General features: G+C 45.8%; 1 protein-coding gene across 1 annotated transcript; it reads right to left on the reverse strand.

Moving 5' to 3' along the window:
* Positions 1–2,581: 2,581 nt before the first annotated feature.
* On the reverse strand, positions 2,582–21,532 carry PA2G4 (proliferation-associated 2G4). Its single transcript, XM_040425573.1, has 13 exons — positions 21,334–21,532; positions 13,084–13,212; positions 11,487–11,592; positions 10,720–10,789; positions 10,100–10,192; positions 9,944–10,007; positions 8,352–8,430; positions 7,280–7,358; positions 7,042–7,175; positions 6,851–6,945; positions 5,803–5,930; positions 5,179–5,232; positions 2,582–3,276 (listed from the first exon to the last, which is right to left on the reverse strand). The coding sequence occupies exons 1-13, from the start codon at positions 21,419–21,421 to the stop codon at positions 3,223–3,225; spliced, it is 1,173 nt and encodes a 390-aa protein (XP_040281507.1). The 5' UTR covers positions 21,422–21,532; the 3' UTR covers positions 2,582–3,222.
* Positions 21,533–24,888: the final 3,356 nt, after the last annotated feature.

Genomic DNA, 24,888 nt, shown 5'->3' on the forward strand with positions numbered 1-24,888 from the left:
GGTGGATAGTGCCACCATTCTTCGTAAGTTGGACCCACTGCAGTCTCTGTAGCACGTCTACCCAGGCAGGAAAGATGTGATGCTTATTTATTACATGGTATAAAATCTACCTTTTCTCCATAGTGCGGAAATTGGATGGATGTCTGCTTTAATATTAAACCTAATGATCAAAGGGAAAGGACCTACCACCACTATCCTACTGTGTAACACAGGCTGTAGGGGAAAAAAAACTAAGTGCTACATAATAGTCATGTTCACAGGAACAGTCTGAATGAGATCATAGGGCTCCTTTTCACCTAACGAGCTTCATGACAAAAAAGATACATTTGGAGCTATGATCTTCATGAGAGGTGTGTGCGTTGTCTCGCATACATCTAGTGGTCAATACTGCAACCACTAAGGTTAGCTATATAGTTAGGGTATCTACCAGATATAAAAAGGTTTATTCTCAGTGATAAACTTTCTTTCAGTGTAGCCTAAACTTACATATTTAGGGCTGAATTACCAATGCTCGGCCTGGGAAACGTGGCCAATTATGACTTATGATACAGTCAGTTCCCATCTGACCAAGGCTCTATTGTACTGTACTCACATGATATGAGTACAGCACTTTAAACCCCCGATCAGACATGAACTGACTATCATTAATCACTATGATGCAGTCAGTTTAGGTCAGGGCAACTGATTGTAGTCCAGAAGATGCAGCTTACAAATGGGCTGCATTTCCTGGAACAAGCGTGGTCATGTGAATCTGCCCTTAGACTTGGGCTACACTGCGACTTTTTGTAGCGTGATTGATTTTAACTACTAAGCGACATTTGCAGTCCACAAGATTACGAAAAACCGAATATATTCCTTGGAACTACAGCTGTGGCTCAATAGTTCAAATTAATTTGTAGCGCTACAGAAAAGTAGCAGTGTAGCCCATGGCACTATGGGGTAGTAGGGCTTATTCACACAGTCCCATGCAAGTCAACAGGGCTATTCATACATCGGTGTGTGTCCTACTCTGGTCTGTTTTTCCAGATCAGACTCACCCATTCAATGTATGGGAGCAAGAACAAAAAACAGAAGGCACATGGAGGCCATCCGATTTTTGCAGACGGATAATCAGACACTGCTGTGGGAATCGGCCACTAGGATGTTACCAGCTTCCGCATAGGTTCTTCAAAAGAAGAGTCAGCAGAGTAGAAAAGTTGAATTTCTTTGAAAGCTTTTTAAAAATTTGGAAGCAACATCACCATGAAAATTTGGGTATGTCAGTCACATATCAAAGGTTTTGATCAGGGGGGGTGTCCGAGTGACCGATTGCTAGAATGAGGAGAGGGAATCACCCACATATCGTGCTCTCTTCTTGCTGCAAGGGACAGAATAAAGACAAGCCCATAGATTTTCTATAGTCAGTCTTGCTTCCTCTCCTACAGTGAGGAAAGATATGCGAGCACTTCTCTCTCCTCATTCTAGCGATCGGTGGTGGTCTCAGCACAGAGACACTGATCAAAGCCTTTGGATGTGTCACTATGACATAGCAAATGTTTTATGAAAAACAATTATAATATATATAAAAAAATAAAATAATACCTCTAGGAGTGCACTCATGAACCTAGAATCAGCAATAAACTATTACTCCAGACCCAAAAAATTAAATATGGCTGAATGCACAGCTTGGTCACAACAATAAGAAGCGTAATCATAAAATCTGCGGCATGTCAATATAGTAAGGACGCGCAATGTGAAAATAAAAGCAGAACGATTTGTAGACTTGATGGCTGAACAATACACAGCTGACAACATCGAGTTCACTTTTACTGGCTCAGGTTTAATTCCCTTCTATAGAGATTAAAACAGAAAAAACGGAATCCAGTTCAATTTCTTTGGGGACAGACGAAACTTTTTTTTTTTTTTTTTTAAATGCATTCCAATGTATGCAGTTTTCAAAAATGGGTTTAAAAAGGTGAACATTAGATTCATTTCAGAGCAGGCAAGGAAACCAGTAGAAGGAAACAGATACAGCTCTGTACAGGGTAAGGGCTCATCACGCACTGGACTGTGATTGGCCTGGGAAACATGGTGCGTGTGCCGGCAGCATCTCCCGGGCTGACCGCAGCTTCCCTGACCCAAAATGTATCATAGTAATTTATGATACAATCAGTTACCATTGGATGGAGAGGCTATTGCAGTGATCTCACATGATGATGTGAAAGGCACTGAAATTACCCCATGAACTATCATAAATTACTACGACGCAGTCCGTTTGGGTCAGGAGAGCACCGATCGGTCCGGGAGATGTGGCCAACATATGGACTGTGTTTCCCGGTCATGTACATGAGCCCTAAGTGCCTACACCAGTCTGCTGACCTTGCAGATACATGAGAAAACAGATAATACAAACAACCAAAGTAGTACTGTGCAGACAATTTATTCCTTATAGTAAGAGTGATGGTAAGGGTAGGAAAAGCTTGTAGGATAGACTGGAGGAAGACGCAGTACAGCATGCCTACTCTTCTAAGCAGGCACTGAATCAGTGGTGTCCTGGGTGGCAGATAAATGCACCAAGTTTTAAGCTTCTACCTTCAATTAATATTCAGGTGGAAGCAATAGGACATATCATATTGAAAACCATTGCTCTGCAATATTAATACAAAACATTTCCGAAGTTCTTAAGAACCATTAAGTGCACAGTTTGCCTCATTATAACCTACTTATTGGTAATTTATATTTGGGCTCGAATAGTCATGGTTTCACCAGAACTGGCATGAAATTCACACAAGAGGAAAAAAGAAGAAAAAAGCAGTTCTGTAATCAGTAACAGAGCCGCCTTAAAAGACAGAGTGAGATTTTGGAGAGTGGGTGTCAGCGATGATACAAGTCTTAAAGGTTGACTTGTTCCAATCCTATAGAAAAATCAACATTTATTGAGAAAGAGGGGCTTAAGACTGGTTTTATGCCTGATTTTATTGTTTGGTTTTTTTATATATATTTTTTTGGTTAAGTAGTCTGGTGTAAATTCCAAAAAGAATTTTCCCTCAGTGTCCATGTTTTGTATCCAAAGAGGGTAAGGGGAGGCCTGAATCCATTAGCACTCTGCGGGATCACCCATCAGAGGCTTTTTGTGTTTCAACATTTCATACTTCTTGGGAGAGGGGAAAGAGGCAAAAATAACGTAGACGCTAAAAAATAAACTGGCAGGTCGAAGTCAAACACCTTCACGTGGTGTTATCCTCACTCTGTGCCTTCATTATCCTCAGCAGTGGCCTGTTCAGCATTCTTTGTAGCCTGTAATAGATAATGCACAACATTTTAGCATTGATTAGGGTTCACCCATCTAAAGGGGTTTTCCAAGACTGTTATACTGATTACCTGTCCACTGGATAGGTCAACAGTATCTGATTGGTGGGGGTCCGACAACCGGGACCCCTGCCGATCAGCTCTTGTAGAAGGCACCTGGGCTCAAAGCATAGCCTAGGCCAGTGACATCACGTTCATCAGTCTAAGGCCTCATGCACACAGCCATTGTTTTGGTCCGCATCTGAGCTGCAGTTTTGGTGCCTCAGGTGCGGACCCATTCACTTCAATGGGGCCGCAAAAGATGCGGACAGCACTCAGTGTGCTGTCCGCATCCGTTGCTCCGTTCTGTGGTCTGCAAAAAAACAAACAACATGTCCTATTCTTGTCCGTGCTTTGCGGACAAGAATAGGCAATTATATTAAAGGCTGTCCATGCCGTTCCGCAAATTGCAGAACGCACATGGACGCCATCCGTGGTTTGCGGACCACAAAAACACACAATGGTCGTGTGTATGAGGCCTTAGGGTCCATTCACACGTCCGTTGAATGGGTCCGGACCACTTCCGCAATTATGCGGAACGGGTGCAGACCCGATTATTCTCAATAGGGATGGAAAGGATGCGGACATCCCACATTGTGCTCTCTGCATCTGCATTTCCGGTGCGCGGCTCCTGAAAAAAATAGAACATGTCCATTTCTTGTCCGCAATAGACGGACAAGAATAGGCATTTCGATAGGGGTGCCAGCCTGGTGTATTGTGGATCTGCAATACACTACGGACATGTGAATAGACCCTAATGGCGTAGGAGCAGCTTAGCCCCTTGGAAGTGAATAGGGCTGAGCTGTGATACCAAGCACGGCCGCTATACAATGTACAGTGCTGTGCTTGGGTTGCTGAGAGAAGGCTACGCTGCTACTGTGAGAACTGATGCCTTCTCAAACAGCTGATCAGTGGGGATCCCAAGTGTGAAACTCCCAATGATCAGATACTAATGACCTATCCAGAGGGTAGGTCATCAGTATAAATCTCAGGATGACAGAACATTTTGTCAATAGTTATCTTGACATGGTAAAAACTAAAGGAACCTTAGGCTCCTCTTACACAAGCCAATGCTGGGTGCTTGGTTTAAATGACCTTTTACATGGCCCGATGCAAAGCGAAACTTAGGTGCATAATTTTTATTACGATTGTTCATCCCCCATTCATTTTGTACACTGTTAGCAGCGCATCCCTGTTTAGACATGACCATTTGCTGCCAATAAACAAAAATTTGGGCCGTCATATCAAAGAAGCAGTCATTTGACAAAAGAGCATTTCTCATTCATCAAAAACAAGCATTCGATAGGATTGCCTTATTAATGAAAAGTATAGATCGCCCATCAAAAAAAATGAGCCATCACACAGCTCCGTACATAAAACGGCAAAAAAGTTATAGGGGTCAGAATATGGCGACGAAAAGAAGAAAAAAATTATTTTTTAAAGGTTTTTATTTTTTTTCAGTATTAAAATGCAAGAAAAACTACACATGTCGCACCATCATAATCGTACTGACCTGGAGAATGTAAGTAACAGTTTTACTGTATAGGGAATGTTGTAAAAGCAAAACCCATAAAATTGTTAAGGAATTGATTTTTTTTTTCCCAATTTCACCTCATTTGGAACAAGTCCTAACACGGCTAAGTGAATGGAAAAATAAAAAAAGTTATGGCCCCCAGAAAGGCAGAGCGTCCTGCAGGACTTTTCTGGTCTTTTTGATGGGATCTGTGATGACCCAAACCTCCAACACAGATGTGAACAAGCCCTTAATGGTACTTTTCTTCTTTATAATATCTCTCAAAGCTATTAGTTCTGTGAGCTACAATATATTATATATTACACTGGAGCAGTTACCTTCTTTTTCTTCTTTTTCTGGGTCTTCCGACTTGCTGAACTTTGCAGTAGTGCCTAAATTAACCATAAAAAATAAAAAACTAATTGTTACACAATAAAAGAGCACACAAAAACAAAAAATTACAAACTTCAACATTGAAGCGTATGGCTCCAAATGTATTAACTGGAGAGCTGTACATTACCCCCCACCATATTATCCTTTAAGGCCCTATCCTAGGTGGCGCAATGTGCCAGGAGTACATTAGAACCCAAGATAAAACAAAAAGAGAACTGGAAGTGATCGGCTGGCCATACGGCCATAGACTTGCAGAGAGTGAAGTCCATGTAAAAATAAACATATAACACATGCAGATTGTGGCGGATTTGCTGCCCTGTTATTCCACATGTGAATCCATCCTAAAAACGTGGCTAAGATAACTAACAAAGATAAGTCTGAATGTTTTGAGGCGAGGTATAGTCTTCTGTGCCAGAGCACTACTGGTTAAGGCATTTTAGAAACGTCAACAGAAAGTGGACAACCGCTTTTAGGCGAGAGTTCACATATTCCATTTTTAGAGTGCCGTGTCACTCATGAAGCTCGGTTGGCAGGCAAGATACAAATGATATCACTATAAATGTACTCACCTTCAGTTCTGTATCCTGCACCTCAAGGTCAGATTTATACACATCGGGATCAAAGGGTCCACTAGTTATCCTCATGGGGCCATTAGGCATCAAGAGAACTGTGAACTTAAATTGTGCAACAAACTCTCCTGAAGAAAGAGGGGAAAACCGCGTTGAGTTCAGTGCATTTAATCAAGAAAAACAAGCATCTTTAAGAAAAAAAAAAAAGGGCATTATGAAACTCCTGCTTCTCCAAGAGAGAAGAGTTAGGCTAGGTCTACACGATGACATTTGTCGCACCAATGTCGCGCGACAATTTTTATAATGATAGTCTATGGTGTCGCACTGTGACAGTCGCAAACAATCCATTTGAGATGTCGTCGTGTACCCCTAGCCTTAAGGTCGGGGGAACAGCACTCCGGGCATTTCGGAAACCATTAAAGGGAACCTGACACCTAGAAAATGTATATTAAAACCGCCAGCAGTACCTTATTGCAGTCTGTAGCATGATTATAAAAGGTGTCTGTCTTTTCTGTGCAATGCGCCAAAAGTCTGACAAAATACTTTTATTCAACTTGGTACGCCATGTAAACGATAGTCTTGACGTCTGGGGGCAGCAGCTTTCTCGCCTGAAGTCAGGCGTGCCCCGCCCCCTTTTTCTACCCCTTAGTGTTTGATTGATAGGAATTCCAATTCCTTCACCACTGGAAGCTCAAACATAGTCATGCGCGTGCGCTGTGTCCCTGCAGTGCCGCCGCCTGCACACCGTTCCACTCTGCTGTGAGGTAGACTCAATGATCAGGCACTCGCACATGAGAGCCTGCGCGAGACTACGCTCAAGCGCCCAGCAGTGAAGGAATTGGACACCCTAAAAATCAAATACTAAGGGGTGGGCAAGGGGGCTGGGCACGCTTGACTTCAGGAGAGAAAGCCTCGACTTCAAGACTATCGTTTTTCAGACTTTTGGCACATTATACTCATGCAGCAATAAGGTACTGCTGGCGGTTTAATATGCATTTTCTAGGTGAGAGGTTCCCTTTAAATGTAAGATTACATTAAAAACTCTCACCTTCCTTTTCATATAGTACATTGAAAGGCTGGAGCAGCTCATGTTTGGCGCATTCCACTACACCCATTCTAGCCTTTTTTTCATCTTCAAAGGCTCTACACAAAATAAAAATAAAACGTTTTTTATTGCCCAGTGTATAATTATACAGCTGTGTGCACATACCATATGCAGAAGGCTACATAACGTTATACCTGAGAGTGAATGGCATAGCGCCAAATCGTCTCTCAACTTCACTGAAAAAGGCACGAGAGGTTTTCATCTTCAGACCATACTGCTTGGTTGGGTCCCTTTTGTAAATGGTTGTCCTCTGGCCAGCATCCTTTGCCTAATTGGAAAAAATAAAATTCACAAAAAAAAATTAAAAACCTTAGATGGCTAGGAAAGTAAAGATAAGCCACAAAGCTTTGCAGCATTTTACACTGTCCTCACCTTCCCTTCTCCAGTGCTGATAAGTACATCAACCGCATACACCTCGTGAACCTCAAACTCTGCCTTTTCATGGTCTTTCCTACAAAAGAAGAAAGGTTCGTTGATGCTGGAACAACCAATAATGCAGCAGAAAGCTGGTTCATACATATATGTCAATTTTGTAGGCCTAGGCCGAATAAAGCCAATATTTATTCATTTCACAAAAATGTGAACCACATGGTGGCTTGGCCGGGTAGGTATATGTATGAGGGGATTAGGAGAAACTGCAGTCGTCTGGCCAACAGCTAATTGTATGGCTAACCTAAGGCTGGTTTAAAAAAAAAAAAAAAAAAATGAAGCAGGGACAAGTCGGCTAAAGGGGTTTTCCTGGACTCGGATACTGTTGGCCTATCCACAGGATAGGTCATCCATATCGGAGCCTGCTCCCTGGACCAGTGTCGGTCAGTTGTTTGAATGAGTGCTGCGGCCTCTCATAGCGCATCAAGCACGGCGTTGTCCATTGGATAGTAGCCGTGCTTGGTACTGCAGCTCATTCCTACTTACTTGAATGGAACTGAGCTGCAGAAAGTCCATGTGACTGACGGATCTGACATCAAAAGCCAAAAAAGAGGCGCCCGAGAGGCCCTTACCAACAACTGATCAACAGGGGTGCCAGGAGCCAGACCCCTGCTGATCAGATACTAATTACCCACCTGAAGGATAGATCCTCAATATTTGCGTCCCGGACAACCTTTTTAAAGAGTTCAGACCCTTTACGCTAATTTTATTAAAAGAGCCCCAGTTTGTATAGTGACTTCAGTTACCCTTAAGGTGCATCATTCACTCTAGAAGGTTTTAGGCTATGGTCATATCTTTGCTGACCATACCTAAATTCAATGCTCTCCATAAGGAGATATTGTATTTCCTAAATACTCGATTGTAGACTGGTCACTGTGGTACGGAACAGAAGTTCCAATGGCAGCCTCGCAGCTTAGGAGGACCCGCATAACTGGTTTGGGCATTAAAAAAAAACAAAACTGTATATACCTATTTTTGGTGACATGTTATCTTTAGATACACAATAGGAACATACTTTTGCTGGTCAGTTGGGTTCTGAATAATTGTCTTCTCTCCATCAATAACATGCTGCTTCAACTGGTGAGAAAGCATCCCTGCATGGAGGAAAAAACCAACAGGTTTCAGAGAAAGTTCTGATACTCATAGCTGTTAAGAATGAATGCGTTTGTGAAAAGCTGAAATGATTTAAAAGGATTTTCTGAGACTTATGATAGGTCATCAGTATGGGTAAGAGCCTTCAGTCAAAAGAATACCGTGCGACAAATGCCTATACAGTGGTATGTGCCTCATCCATGCCCATCGAAGAAAAAAAAAGAAAAAAAAAAATCACTGCATAGTATATGGTCTTTCTGGGATGTCAATGCATAGTAAAAAGTTATCAATTACACTACTATATAAAGTTGAAAAGGAAAAGTTATATCGATGTACACCAGCCCAGCTGAGGGTGAATGGAGCCCTATGGATATGTTTGCATATATGCTGCAAGCTTTTCCTAACATATAGATAGTGTAAGTAGGGTCTACTGACAATGTCACAATGCCAATAAGGCAGAGTTCACATCACCGTTTAGCTTTCCGTTCTTCTGATCCATCAGAAGAACTGAAAAATAAAACAAAAAACAGATCCTGTATTTTAAGAATCAGTTACGCTGCGTTCAGACCTGAGCGTACAGGATGGAGCGCTCTGTATGCGCGATTACAGACGTGGCTCCGGAACAAGCGAACGCCCATTGTCGCGCGTTCCCGGAAGTCTATGTACGGGAACGCGCGACAAGACGCCCCAAAGTAGCTCTTGTACTTCTTGGGGCGTCAGGCGTTTTACAGTGCGATCGTACGTGCTGTGAAACGCTCATGTGAGAACCATTCCCATAGGGAAACATTGGTTCTTGCCTGTTGAGCGTTTTACAGCACGTAGGAACGCACTGTAAAACGCTCAGGTCTGAACCCAGCCTTAGGCTCATTTAGCATCAGCTTCGTGATGGATGAGAAGAACGGAAAGTTAAGGTTGGGTTTACATCTGCACTGAACTCTGGCATAGCCAGATACCACCGTGCACCGCCAGATCCCCATTCAGTGTAATGGGATCCAGCAGTAATCTGGTCGCTTTTTGGCATATATGCACCATTTTTTGTCTGGCTGAAAGCAGGCATGTACACCGGCTACAGTGCCGGAGTTCAAGACGCAGATGGGAACCTGGCCTAAACGGTGATATGAACTCAGCCTTAGGCCGCGTGCACACGGCCGTTCCGTGCATTGGGACCGCATCCGTGCAGCGGGCCGGACCAATTTAACTTGAATGGGTCCGTTGTCTGTCCGCAGCGCAAAAAAATATGACGTCATATTTATTTGCGGTGCAGAACAACTGAAAGAAACACCACGGAAGCACTCTGTAGTGCTTCTGGTGTCCCGTGACTTTGTTCCACATCTCCGAAATTGCGGACCCAGTCAAGTGAATGGGTCTGCATCCGTGATGCGGAGTGCACACGGTCAGCGGCCGTGGACATGAGGCCTTAGTATGTAAACTTGTATTTTCCATTTTGTTTGTAGTTCTAGACAAACACAGAATTATAAAACTATTATTAGGAAATATTTCTCATCTAGCCCCTACCTTCAATGGGTACACAGTTAAAAGACGGAGAAATCTTGTTCCATGCTTCAGTCACCTGCGTGTTCTAAAAGGTAAAATACACGGGAGACAAATGCTGTGATGTTATGTATTCAAATGCAATAGTGTCCACCCAAAAAACTGAACTACTCTTCTTACATGGTTTCCTGCCTTTACAAGACGGAGGGCTGCCTCTGCACACAAGTGTGCAGCCTTGAGAACATCTGCTTTACGACCAGTGACTGGTGAATCCTACAAGACAGGAAAATAAAATTCAGCACAAAAAGTTTTAAAATTCATCATTGTCAAAATTAAAGTAGGGCTGCGGCCATATTATACCCAAACACAGCCCTTATGTCTCCGGCATGTATGTAAATGATTACAGGTCTGGTCTGATTAGACACTGGTGGTGTACCTCTTGGTGAGAGATCGTCCACTGCTAGAAATGCCTCTACGAAGACATTTTGACCAGTTGACAGACTGAGAAGGAGTGCACCATTGGACTGAGTATGGTGTCTCAAAAGTAGCCCCCCCCTCTCCCACCATGATTATCAAGTGATGGTATATGTTAGTGATACGCCATCACCTTAGAGGATGGAAATACCCATGTACAGATATGCAACTAGGGTTGCAAGTTTACTGCAGTATTCCTTCTTACAATCAGCTCCAGACACAGAAGTCAGGAAGCAAACATGGAGGGCCAAGCAGCTATAAATGAAGGAACAGGCCTGAATAATAAAAGTAGAAGAACAGCAGAGATGCGGAAGGATCGCTCTTACATTGGAAGCACCAACAACAAAGCTGTGAGCAACATTAGCAATGAAACCATCTACGTGGACTCCTAGGTCTCTGTAACACAGAATTGAACAGGATTAATATAAAGACATCAGCAGAGTCAATACTACTTCATCTAACATGACTATTTCAAAGATCTTAAGTTGTCAGTCCTACTGGCGAGTGTACGCAGCACATAACCCTAGTCTTGGACTGAATAAAACAGTCAGTTTGATCAATTTAAGATGACATAAGACAAGAGGGCCTTGCGGAAGCAGTGTCTGGCTTTGCTATGCTGTTTGTGTAGCTCCTATTTACTGCTATGGGAGTTACGGAAACAGCGGAGGGGCAGCTGCTCAGCCGCCCCAGTAACTTCAGCCATGTAAGTCAGCACTTAGGCTAAGATGGGCTTAACCCACACTATCAACTCCTTTAAGTTGGCCCACACACATTTGACAGCTATCGATTTGGCTGACTTCTATTCCTCCTGCCCCCCTCGGAGCCCAGCGAATGTGTTCTCAATGCGGAGAGGGGAATAGGCAGTTGCCAAATATCTCTGGCAGCAACGCCATCCCCTTAGAAGTGTGTTCCCCTTAAAGCACAGAGGATTATGTTGAGATTTGGGTGGTCAGCCGGTCGACATCCTAACATAAATGGCCACCTATAAACTATGCATTCGTTAAGTTTGGATTGACATAAGGGAAAAGAGAGGTTTTATTTTTATCTTCTAATTTAATTTGAAGTGAAGAACAATCATGTGATGAGTACTTACATCTTAACTAGATCACCGTTTTTCAGGAGGTAATCTTGGTCGCTCTTCAGAGGGGAGAAGTGACACACAGTGTTATTAACAGATATACTTGTTGGAAAGGCAATACCTGCAATAAAGAAAACAAGGGGCTAAAATAATAGCACATACAGTAAAGGGCAATGTGAAGAAGTGGCTACTGGAATCGCCCAAAGAGGTGCAATCACAGTGGAACTGGGCACCATGATCTTAGCAGCCGTACTCCATAAAAAGGGGGGAATTTCTCTAACTTTTTGTGCTACTCCAAAAGGTGCCAAATTACATCATCATAAACTTTTGACAAATCCCCTTGGGAAAACGCTGGGTTACTTTCTTTAATTGACCCAGCTACTCTGCTGAAATCTTGTACAGAAAGCTCCAGCACCCAGAGTCCTGATATTTATGAAGACCAAGCTCTCCTAGCCCCTACACATGACTTATATTATCCTACTGAAATCAATAGTCGGGAGCAAGGAGAGATGGCTCCTCATGAATATCAGAACTCATCGGCTCACACTGTATACTTAAGGGGTTCTCTGTTTTTGCTACAGTGATGACCTATACCCAGGATAGGTCATCAATATCAGATTGGAGGGGGCCCCCCCGACTCCAGCCGATCAGCTGTTTGAAGGATAGAGCCGTCCCATTGAAGTGAATTCTGCTCACTGCTGCAATGACGATGTCCAGCAGGTAAACAGACAGCTGAACAGCCGGCAGTCAGGCCCCCACGATCTGAGGATAGGTCATCAATACAGCAAAAGCGGACAATCCCTTTAAACAACTCCAGTGCTAAAGCTGATCAATAATAATAATAATAAAAAAAAATTAAAAAAAAGTTAGCAAACCTGCTGGGTCAATTAAAAAAAAGCGACCCAACATTTTACTGAGGGAATTTATGCCCCCTTTAGTTACTGCAGCATAAAACTGGTAACAGATTCCTTTTAAGGCCTGACGCACACGTCTGTTTGGGGCCGCATCCGAGCCGCCGTTTTGGCGGCTTGGATGCGGACCCATTCATTTCAATCCGCGGCCCTGCTAAAAAAAATATAACATGTCCTATTCTTGTCTGCGCTTTGCGGACAAGAATAGGCATTTATATTGCCAGCGCCCATTCCATTCCGCAAATTGCGGAAGGCAACACGGGCGCCTACCGTTTTTTGCGGATCCGTGGACCGCAAAAAACGGCACAGTCGTGTGCATGAGACCTAAGAGGCACGTTTTTCTGCAATGCAAGTCAGTTTAAGACTGGGGCAGATTTAAAGGGGATGTTCACTTCTAGGGACCTTTTCTGCACCCAGCATGGTGGGACACGCGGAAGGCCACTGGGTCACGTCACTGCTATCGGCAGTCATTGGCCACTTGAGCTGCATAAAAATGGAGGCTGACGAGGGGGAACCCAAGACCTACGTCGCCTGAGGGTAAATGATGGAGCTGGATCAGGTAAGTAGGCCCCCCCCCCTGCAATGCTGGGGGCCTGCAGAAAAAGTCACGCGGAGGTGAACAAACCCTTTAAGAGCGGCGTTTCATATGCCGGAGGCTCTGACGACACTACAGAATGAAAACGCAACCCACGTCCACTGACCTTTCTTCATTTCTTTTTCTTTCTTGAAAATCTTGTTAGTTTCCTCCATGATCATGGCGTCTCCCTTTTCACACAGGCTGAGGATAGAAGCATCTGCAGTGGCGGCCTCCACAAGTGCACGCAGGACCCCTGGAGAAGACAAAGGCGGAAAATGAATCATCCTGAAACCTTCTAAGAAGCGCTCGCTGTGGATTCCGGGGTTCACGTGGGAGAGTCACACCAAGCGGCATTATTCCTCTACAAAAGGAGTCATTTCAGGGGGTAATTAACTCCTTGGAAGCCAGATTCAGGCCTCTCTTACAAACAAGTAAAAGGGATGAAAGCGGGCTGGCAATGTTTTTTTACAAGAAAAAACACCAGTAAACATGAGAATAGAAATATGAAAAATCCTGTATTTACTAAAATTCTTACAACGCAAGACAATTGTCATTTTTTAGGATACCTAATCACAGCTCAGAGGCGACCATTGCAGGTCAGACATACCGTGAAGTATATACGAAAAGAGGCTTAGAAATCCAATGCAATATTTTGAGAAGTGAGGCCCTGTTCACACTAGTTCATGGCTTCTGTTCCTTTTTACTTTAAAGGGGTTTTCCGGTAATATTGATGGCCTATCTACAGAAAAAGTCATCAATATCTGATCGGTGGGGGTCAGACTTCAGGTAGCCCCACCAACTGGTTGTTTGAAGAGGCTGCAGGGTTTAAGTGAGCGCTGAAGCCCCCTCCTAGGCCAGGGACGTCATGTTCATCGGTCACATGGCCTAGGCGCAGCTCAGCCCCATTCAGTGAATGCACCTGGGCATAGCCACTATACAACATACCGCGTCTTGCTTGGTATGCAGTGAGAAAGTCATGGTAAGCGCCGCGACATCCTCAAATAGCTGATCGGCGAAGGGTTCCACGAGTCGGACCCCCGCCAATCTCATATCACAACTTACTTCATACAGCTGATTGCCTGGAGTCCTGAGGTCATCAATATCGAACTCCCAGAAAGTCTCTTTAATGGGGCCCACTCGGGTGGGGTTTCCATAATTCCCCCCCCCCCCCAACCCAACTGTGGACCATGCCCAAGGTTCAGGCTGATGACGAATGAGAGCATTTTAAGATTTCTTCATGGGTGTCCAAGTCGGAGTAACCATGCAGTCTGTACTCTGGAGCTGCTGCTCGCTATTGTGTACAGAAGTTTTTATATTACAAAGCTGGTCATTGTTTTTACCAGTAAACGGCAATGTGCAATATTTGGACGTTTCAATGCCTCTAAAAATGAGAAATTACCCATGTTGCAATAGGTCTTTAAGGCTATGGAAACCTTTGGATGCCATTTTTTTTAATCATTGCATTTTACTCATTTTGGGCTTTAAGTTTTTTTTTCCAATTGGTCTTTAGTAAAAAAAAAAATTAACAGTTCAACAGCACGGAGCTGATCTGACAGCTTGATCTGTAGTCCTTGTCTCTGAACTCCTGACAGCTCAAACACTTATCTGTTTGATAAGAATTCAGCTATAATGAATAATGTCGCGCAAACTCGTGGTTTCAAGTTCAGTGTACAAAGTTCGGGTTATCTAAGAATTCCGTTATGGATTCCGCTACCACGGACCTTAAGTTATGGTCAGTGGTAGAGAATCCATAACAGAATTCTTATATAACCCGAACTTTGTACACTGAACTTGAAACCACGAGTTCGCTCAACATTAATGAGTGCTTAGGAGCTGTCAGGAGTTCAGAGATGAGGCCTACAGATCGAGCTATCAGAGCAGCTTCCGGGTAGATTCAGTGCAATGCAGAGAACAATAGTCTGTAGTAGGGATCGACCGATTATCGGTTTGGCCGATATTATCGGCCGATATTGAGGATTTTGAACGTTATCGGTATCGGCATCTATTTTGCCGATATACCGATAACGTATGGGGAACACAGAACGCGCTGCTGACAGCGCTCTCTGTGTTCCCTCCGCAGCACAGGGGAGAAGGAAGCAGTGTCTCCTCCCCCTGTGCTGCTGATGCCGCTGCCGCCAATGAGGGGATAGAACATAAGAGAAGGGGAGGGGCTGTGGCCGCTGTGCCACCAATGAAGATAAGCCTTTCATTCATTCATATATACAGGAGGCGGGAGCTGGCTGCAGAATCACATAGCCGGCTCCCGACCTCTATGAGCAACAGCTACGGTCCGCGGTAGTTAACTCCTCAGGTGCCGCGGATCGCAGCTACCGCTGATAGAGGTCGGGAGCCGGCTATGTGATTCTGCAGCCAGCTCCCGCCTCCTGTATATGAATGATCGATAGACTTATCTTCATTGGTGGCGCAGTGCGCCCCCCATCCCCATCCCGGCCAATAGTAAAAACATTGGTGGCGCAGTGCGCCCCCCCCCCCCCCCCAGTATTAATCATTGGTGGCAGTGGCCACAGGATCCCCTCTCCCCTGCTCCTCCGATCGGAGCCCCAGCTGTGTAAGCCTGGGGCTCCGATCGGTTGCCATGGCAGCCAGGACGCTATTGAAGCCCTGGCTGCCATGTTCAGCTCCATGCTGCTGTGTGCACAGAGCACAGAGCAGCAGGGACAGTGTGAGCTCCTATTCACCCTGATAGAGATCTATCAGGGGGAATAGGACAAGGGTTCTAGTCCCTAAGGGGGTTAAAAGTTAGTAAAAAAAAAACACAAAAATATTAAGTATAAATGAAAAAGATTTATAAAAAAAAAAATACACATTAACAATAAACAAAAAAAAATACACATTAACAATAAACATATTAATTTTCAGCAGATTTGTGTAGGAATTTTTTTTTTCTCAAAAATGAAAATTCCCAGAATATCGGTATAAATTATCGGCTATCGGCCTGAAAGTTCACAAATTATCGGTATCGGTATCGGCCCTAAAAAATCAATATCGGTCGATCCCTAGTCTGTAGTTTCACGAAAACTAAAAGCTGTAGAGGAAAAACTATTGAAAATTGTTTTAATTAGTGAGTAAAATGCAATGGTAAAAATGCCCCCACAGATGTCCTGAGCCTTTAAAGGGCTATTCCTGCAATCAATTTTTATAATCTATCCACAGAATAAGTGCCTAATGTCTCAGTGCTGTGACCCCCAGGAGCACTAAAATAGGGGTTCCAAGCCCCTGTTTGTCCTCACCACCACTGCTGCTCCATTCAAAGTTTAAGGGACTCGCTTGACTATTCATGTCAGTCTCATTGGGGGTCACCACCGATCAGACATTTATCACTTGTTTTGTGGATTGGTCATTAGTCGATTGTAGGAAACTTTTTTTTTTCTCCTTTAAAAAACAAACAAAAAAAAACATTCTAAATCAGGGATGCTCAACCGGTGGCCCCCCAGCTATTGTAAAACTACAATTCCCACCATGCCCTGCTGTAGGTTGATAGCTGTAGGCTGTCTGGGCATGCTGGGAGTTGTAGTTTTGCAACAGCTGGAGAGCCGCAGGTTGGGCATCCCTGTTCTAAATGGCCTAAAACATTTTCTTATGTGTTTTTATTCATTGATATTGCTGAAAAAACACAAAGGTTCACATGTCATTTAAAAGGGGGTATATGCTCCACAGGGTACGGCATCAATGTCTGTGGAGGCAAGACTCCAACCTGTTGGGAGAATGAAGAGATTCGGCTGGCACTAGCAGCATACCTGTGTGCCCCACACCTGGTCACTGCGACCAGAGGACATCCTAGAGGTAGGACCTTCATCGACATGTCACCAGCTCCCCGAGGCACGGAGGGATCATGCAGCTTGTGGCTCCTCTATGACTCCTTAAATAATGACAAACACATCTGCCCTATGCACGAACCCCATGTTCTCCTGCTCGCCGGTGCAGCGGTGAGCAGATGTAATTACAGCTCCAAAGTCCCATTACAGCAGCCGTCCCATTGAAGTGAATGAGGACGCCATAGTTATAATTATGAGTGCTGCTTTCTCTTCAAACACCTGATCTGACATTGATGACCTATCCCGAGGAAAAAAAGCGAACAATCCCTTTAAAGCTGCTTTCTGCTCCCCAGACTGTATGCTATGGACGGAGCTAATAAATGTCACTCTCAGGTACTGCGGTTTGAGAGCAAGGAGTCCTCTCAGAAGCAAATGTGCTCCTCGTGCCCATGTAAGGTACCAGTCAGGTAAGTACTGCTGCCTACCCACCACACCCATAGACCAACGACTCGCGCGACCGGTTCACGCTTTATTTGTCCTCAACTCCGTCTCCTCCTTTAAATTAGGTCACATTCAGACCTGCTTTATGAACAGAAAATTTTCAGCCCAACAAGTCCAGAAACTCTTATGGCCGCTTCTATGGTTAGTGCACTCGGCAGCTGATACTTGCACTTAACAATATTAATGTAATAGATCTATGTCCATAGAGCGTCATGAAGGGCTGGGGTAATGACCGTACTTCAAGGGACACCAAACCAACAATATACTGGGTCATGCTCCACCCCGCACAAGACAGAACAGTGGGGGTTTGGCACTAAATGTTTCTTTCAGACTATACAAATAAAACCCCCCCCCTCTCGATGCCATTAATTTGGCATCAGCTTTGAGCACGGTCTGCACACCTGGGGGTTCCAATAGCCAGCTGGTTACGGACGACTGATGACCACCAGAGGTTTGGTTGTCCACGGCCAAGAAACCACTCAAGTCAGCAATCAGCCGGCACTACAGCACCCCACTATGGACCCTACAGTGGTGCCGAGCACTGGCAAGCAGGCAGATAACACTCCTCGCCAACTACAGTTAGTACTCCGGATATGTAGATAACTCCTTGTAACCACAGGATAGGGGATCCTACCGCTGGACTCCCACCGATCACCTGAAATGACTGCTGTACTCGGCTATCCCTGAAATTCCCATTGAAAAGAATGGAGCGGACACGCACCTGTGGGATCGCCCCCCCCCCGTTCTTTTCAGGGGTCTGTAGTGGATACGGGCCCCTGTTCTTGTGATTGGTGGGGGTCCCAGCAGTAGGACCCCCATCGATCTGATAACTTTTACCTACCGGAATACTCTTTCTATATTGTTCACAGCAACTATGGACTGCCGAGGGCACTGACCATAGAAGCGGCCATAAAATTTTCTTTTTAATCCCAACCTGTTCATAAAACAAGTCTGACAACCCCTTTAAAGTCTATGGCGGTAGTCACATGTCCTATATTTTTTTTACAGTTAACAGCCATTTAGACATGAGTGCATCTGTCTAACAGCCGTTAAAAAAACCTTACACAATGTACGAAAATAAGGGCCTTTCAGGGGTTAAATAAATAAAATAAAATACTACTACTACTCACCTCACTACCTGCACGCAAGGGAACACTTGCTCCGCACTAGAGGCAGCAGGACCTGACATGGTCACACTGGGATCCCTCTTATACAAGTGGTGTACCTGTCAGCAGTGTGAGGGGGCATTATGTCCACCGGAGCACTAGTATGAGGGGGCATTATGTCCACCGGAGCACTAGTATGAGGGGGCATTATGTCCACCGGAGCACTAGTATGAGGGGGCATTATGTCCACCGGAGCACTAGTATGAGGGGGCATTATGTCCACCGGAGCACTAGTATGAGGGGGCATTATGTCCACCGGAGCACTAGTATGAGGGGGCATTATGTCCACCGGAGCACTAGTATGAGGGGGCATTATGTCCACCGGAGCACTAGTATGAGGGGGCATTATGTCCACCGGAGCACTAGTATGAGGGGGCATTATGTCCACCGGAGCACTAGTATGAGGGGGCATTATGTCCACCGGAGCACTAGTATGAGGGGGCATTATGTCCACCGGAGCACTAGTATGAGGGGGCATTATGTCCACCGGAGCACTAGTATGAGGGGGCATTATGTCCACCGGAGCACTAGTATGAGGGGGCATTATGTCCACCGGAGCACTAGTATGAGGGGGCATTATGTCCACCGGAGCACTAGTATGAGGGGGCATTATGTCCACCGGAGCACTAGTATGAGGGGGCATTATGTCCACCGGAGCACTAGTATGAGGGGGCATTATGTCCACCGGAGCACTAGTATGAGGGGGCATTATGTCCACCGGAGCACTAGTATGAGGGGGCATTATGTCCACCGGAGCACTAGTATGAGGGGGCATTATGTCCACCGGAGCACTAGTATGAGGGGGCATTATGTCCACCGGAGCACTAGTATGAGGGGGCATTATGTCCACCGGAGCACTAGTATGAGGGGGCATTATGTCCACCGGAGCACTAGTATGAGGGGGCATTATGTCCACCGGAGCACTAGTATGAGGGGGCATTATGTCCACCGGAGCACTAGTATGAGGGGGCATTATGTCCACCGGAGCACTAGTATGAGGGGGCATTATGTCTACCGGAGCACTAGTATGAGGGGGCATTATGTATACCGAGGGCACTGCAGTGTTTGGGGGGGGAAAAAAGCCAATGAACTAAAACTGTTTTTAATGGCCAGCTGTTAATGACTGCAAAATGGCCGTTAAAGACAGACAGAAGGTCAGAAAATGGATGTGCACGCGCATTCAAAATGGCCATGAAAAACTGACAGTGTATTCATTTTTAGCACAGTGACCCATTGCTTAATTCTGGAGAAAAGGTACTTTTAAGCCATATGCATATTAGCAGTTAAAGGGGTTCTCTGGGCTTTTAATATTGATAACCTATCCTCAGGAAAGGTCATTAATATCAGATTGGCGGGGGCGAGACAACCAGCACCCCCGCCGATCAGTTGTATGAAGGGAAGGCGCACACCTTTCCTTCCCACAACTGATCGGTGGGTGTGCTGGGTGCCGGACCCCTACCGATCTGATATTGATGGCCTATCCTCAGGATAGGTCATCGATATAAAAAAAACAGGAGAATGCCTTTAAGTGCACTGAGGGCAGGGCCCAAGTCACTCTGTGCACCCCTTCGTCTTGAGTAACAGGGACAGGTTCCTGCATTGTCATCTCATCTGGCCATGGCAACGAGAGGGAGCAGCAGGCAGAGGAAGAAAAAGGAGCAAGGGTGCACAGAGTGGCTTGGGCCCACCCTCAGTGCACTTAACTGCTCATTTGCATATGGATTAAAAATATATGTTTGCTCCAGAATGAAGAAACAGATGACCAAGTGAAAGGTATCATTACATTCAGCAGAGCTAGCCCTGCAAGAAACTGTGCCTGGTTTATCAGTGAATGTCCCGGTGACAAACACTTTTCCTCAAGAGGGTTCAAGTTATAACCTAAGGCACTTTTGCTCCTTCCATCGGACCCTTACTCCAAACTCATATTATAGGGTAAAAGGGGTTGTCCAGGATTAGCCAAACATAGCAGCCTTCTTCCACAAACAGCACCACCCCTGTCCACAGGTTGTGTGCAGTATTGCAGCTCTGCCCAACTGACTCTAAGGGCTCATGTGTAATGGATCGGTGCTCGTGCTGCGGACCGCAATGGACAGGCACTGGCCGGGTGCATTCCACAAGATACGGGTGAACACAGAACACGTTCTATCTTTTTGTGGTGCAGAGGTACGGACCTGAAAGCCTGTGGAAGCACTCCGATCTGTACCTCCGTTCCGCAAAAGACAGGCGAAGTCCTAACTTCAGTCGTATCCTGAGGATGGTGGACCCATTCAAGTCAGTGGGTCAGCACCACGGAGTGCACACGGCCATTTACTATCCGCAATATGGGCACAGAGCCACTATGGTTGTGTACAGGAGCCCTAATGGAGCTGAGCTACAATAATGGACACAGCCTGTGGACAGGGGTGGTGCTGTTTTTGGACACTGACATCTTTCATGCGACCCCTACCTGACACAATCATTCTACAGGGTTTATTGAACCTGTCCAGAAGAGCGCCCACTGCTGGTGGGGGAGAGGGCTGCAGGGGCTACAATGACCACATAATAACAGGTCAGCTGCCAGTCCTCAGATCTGGGACAATCGGTCCCTTCTAGACATGGCTGCAGCCGCCCTCAGCACCGGGTCACGACGAGCCCGCCATACCAAAGTAAAGGCAGATGGGATCCGGCGGGCCCGGCAGACACGTGGGTGCCCGGGAGATGTACGGGTGCCGGGGAGGCACATGGCAGGCGGGACACGTGCGATCCCCTCCCCCACTGTCGTTTAGCTTTACACCGGCCGCCGATACATGCGGGGCGCACACCGGGGAGACCCAGCAGCGGCGCCCATCTGCCCCCGCGCCCCGGCCAGGTGCTATCCGGCATTCATGTGCGGACACTCAGAGCCCGGCAAAAAATAAAACCACATCCCCCCGCTGACAGCCGGACACTCACTGTTGGCGATGTCGCCTCCCATTTTGTACTTGGTGACCACCAGATCCTCAGCGATCGTCTGCTCTTGCTGCTCATCGTCACCCGACATTTTGGCGTCCAACGATCTCCCTTCTGCACAGGCGTGCGACAGACACAGAGAGAGAGCGAGGGCTCAGGAGGCGGGAGCACTCCGCAGGCGTAGGGTTGAGGGTCAGGCGGGTTAGCCGCAAAGCACTTCGGTAGCTGTAGTTCTTCACAGCCGCTCCGTCCAGTGACGTCAGGGCCGCTTTGGGCGCGCGCTAAGTGAGCGAACCACGCTTGATCGCGGTGGATGCCGGGAGCTGTAGTTCTCCTGAGCCGGTGTTCTGTCAGAATACTGTACCTTATCAGAAGCTCCTAGGACTGTCACTGGGACTGTAGAGCAGAGGCATGGCTGGCTGCAGTGTGTGTGGTGAGGGCACCATCCGGTCTTGTGACAAAATGGATTATAGACTGAAGGGGAAATTCACTGATAAAGCAGGCTATCCCAGCTGAATGTAATGATACCTCTCACTTAATTAGGGTACTTTCACACTTCACGCAGAGTGATCCATCGCCGGATCTGGCAAAACGTATGCCAACTTATGGCATTTGCCTGATCAGTCAGAAAAATGCATTGAAATGCCAGATCCGTCTTTCCGGTGTCATCCGGAAAAACGGATCCAGAATTTATTTTTTTCACCTTTTTTTCAGTCTGCGCATGAAGGATGGATCCGGCACTAATACATTCCTATGGAAAAAAATACATTTCCGGCAAGTCTTCAGTTTTTTTCGCCGGAGATAAAACCGTAGCATTATAGGATTACTCTCCATTCAGAATGCATAGGGATAAAACTGATCAGTTCTTTTCCGGTATTGAGCCCCTAGGACGGAACTCTATGCTGGAAAAGAAAAACGCAAGTGTGAAAGTACTCTAAGAGATCTGTTGCTTGATTCTGGAGAAAAAGTACTTTTTAATCCATATTCAGTTAAGTGCACAGAGGGCGGGCCCAGGTCACTCTGTGCACCATTGGGCCTCCTACTTCTGAAAACTCTCACCTTTCCTTGATTGACTAAATTATCAAATACATGCAATTACTAAAGAATTCTGATCCAGGAGCTGCTTTGAAAACTGTAGAATATTTTACGTGGGACAACCCCTTCAACCATTTAAAACTCCATTACTTATTCAAATCAGTGAAAAGTGTCCATCTGCCCATTTTGATGCCAGTTCTTGTGCCCGGAACCTGTTTAGACCAGGCTAAACTCAATAGAATATGATAGGGCAGGGATCAGCAACCTTTGGCACTCCAGGTGTGGTGAAACTACAACTCTCAGCATGCACACTTGCTTGGCTGTTCTCAGAACCAGGGCTGTGGAGTCGGTAGATAAATGCTCCGACTCTGACTCCTCTGTATTTAATATGCGAATGTATTTTATACATTCTTTGAGGGAAAGAAAGGCAACATACATGTCATTACCACAGAACTACTGGCTAGGAAGCCAACAGTCTACTGTATTGAACAGTTTAAAGGGAGTCCGTCACCTACCTGACCAGTTTCAAACAGGTGACATTGTTCAGTGGGGCACAAAGCCGCCATGACCCAGATGTTACCCGTGTTTAGTTCTTCAGATGCTTCAAATCGCCCAAAAAGTCGTTTTTATCATATGCTAATGAGCCGTCGCAAGTGCCCAGGGGCGGAGAGTTTTCTGAAAGTGCCCAAGTTCCCCCGCCTCACTCGCGCCTAACTCCGCCCCTCAGTAAGCTCAGGCCAGCCCTGTGGCTCTGCGACATTATATTTCCCTATAGGCTGTTCGCGCATTACTGCCGGGCCCGGGCATGCGCAGTGTTCTGCCCACTGTGGGCAGAGGGACAGGGATATGGAGTGCGCATGCACCAGTTACTGGCGTGAAATTGGCGCATGCGCACTGCATGTCTCTGAGCCTCTGACCACAGTAGGCAGAACACTGCACATGCCCGGGCCCGGCAGTGATGCGCGAACAGCCTATAGGGAAATATGATGTCACAGGGCTGGCCTGAGCTTACTGAGGGGCGGAGTGAGGCGGGGGAACTAAACTCTCCGCCCCTGGGCACTTGCGACGGCTCATTAGCATATTATAAAAATGACTTTTTGGGCGATTTGAACCTTATGAAGAACTAAACACGGGTAACATCTGTGTCATGTCTTTGTGCCCAACTGAACAATGTCACCTGTTTGAAACCGGTCAGGTAGGTGACAGACTCCCTTTAAGCAAAAGACAAACACAATGAAAACAACAAAGTTTTATCAAGTGGCTGGATAGTAGCAGCAGGCATAAATATCAGGAACTTTACCAGTTCAAAAATGGTGCTGCTGCCTTCTCCTTTGTGTGCTGATCTTCTGCTGAAGATAGGGCAGTGGGAGGATCCAGGAAGGGGCATTTATTTTAAAACATGATTTCCCTAGTAGAATCTCATAGTCATGTTTAAAGTTTAAGGGTCCATTCAGACATCCGTAACATGTTTTGCAGATCCACGGATCCGCAAAACACGGACAGCGGCAATGTGCGTTCCGCATTTTGCGGACCACACATTGCCGGCACTAATAGAATATGCCTATTCTTGTCCGCAATTGCGGACAAGAATAGGACATGTTCTTTATTTTTCGGGAACGGAATTGCGGACCTGGAAGTGCGGGTCCGCAATTCCGTATCCGGGCAGCGCATCGTGCTGCCCCATAGAAATGAATGGGTCCGCAATTCCGTTCCGTAAAATGCGGAACGAAATTGCGGACGTGTGAATGGGGCCTAAACTAACAATCTGAGTTTACAAGTTTTTATAGCCTTAGCTGAATGACAGCAGTTTTTCAAATGGTTTACAGCTTCAGTCTTGAACTATTGACGATCCATTCCCTTCAGTTATACAAGTGTCTAGTCCTGCAAAAACCATATTTACTTAATCAGTTATCAGTGAGAGGCTAGGGTAACCATGGGCGTTCCGTTCCCTGTAACAGCGGAACAGAAGACAATGGAAAGTATAAGTATTGCCGCTCCTTAACTGTGTGTTGCGTGCCATATAGTGAAGCATATGAAAAGCATGCTTCTTCACGGTCACTTAACGTGTTCGTTTTGCGGTAACGTGACGCACTGCATGCATTGGCCTTTATTCTTACAGTAGAGAAGTAATTAAGTATAACTTTTTGTGAATTGGGACATTTAAAGGGAGTCTTTCACGCCGATTCACCCTATTAACCTAATAACAGTGTTATGTCCACGGCATCCCCCCTATTAAAACTGTGCTTACCGGTAAACTGTGATGCCCCGGCCCGACTGTGGTCATTCAATGCGCACGCGCCGATATCGCGTTCATCGGCGCATGCACGGGATTACGGACGGGAGGAGGGAGGTTAGAGCAGAGACTAAGGGCGGGCAGATGCTGCGGAGGGGGAGTGGCTTCGTATGAAAATGACCCAGGGGCCTGGGCACCGGCCGTTGTAACGCCGCCCCTGGGCACCTTCACAGCCTCATTTGCATGTGGATTAAAAGTGTTTTTCTGCAGAACGATGATAGCAAGGAACA

Source organism: Bufo bufo, chromosome 3 (genome assembly GCF_905171765.1).
Source record: "Bufo bufo chromosome 3, aBufBuf1.1, whole genome shotgun sequence".
NCBI lineage: Eukaryota > Metazoa > Chordata > Amphibia > Anura > Bufonidae > Bufo > Bufo bufo.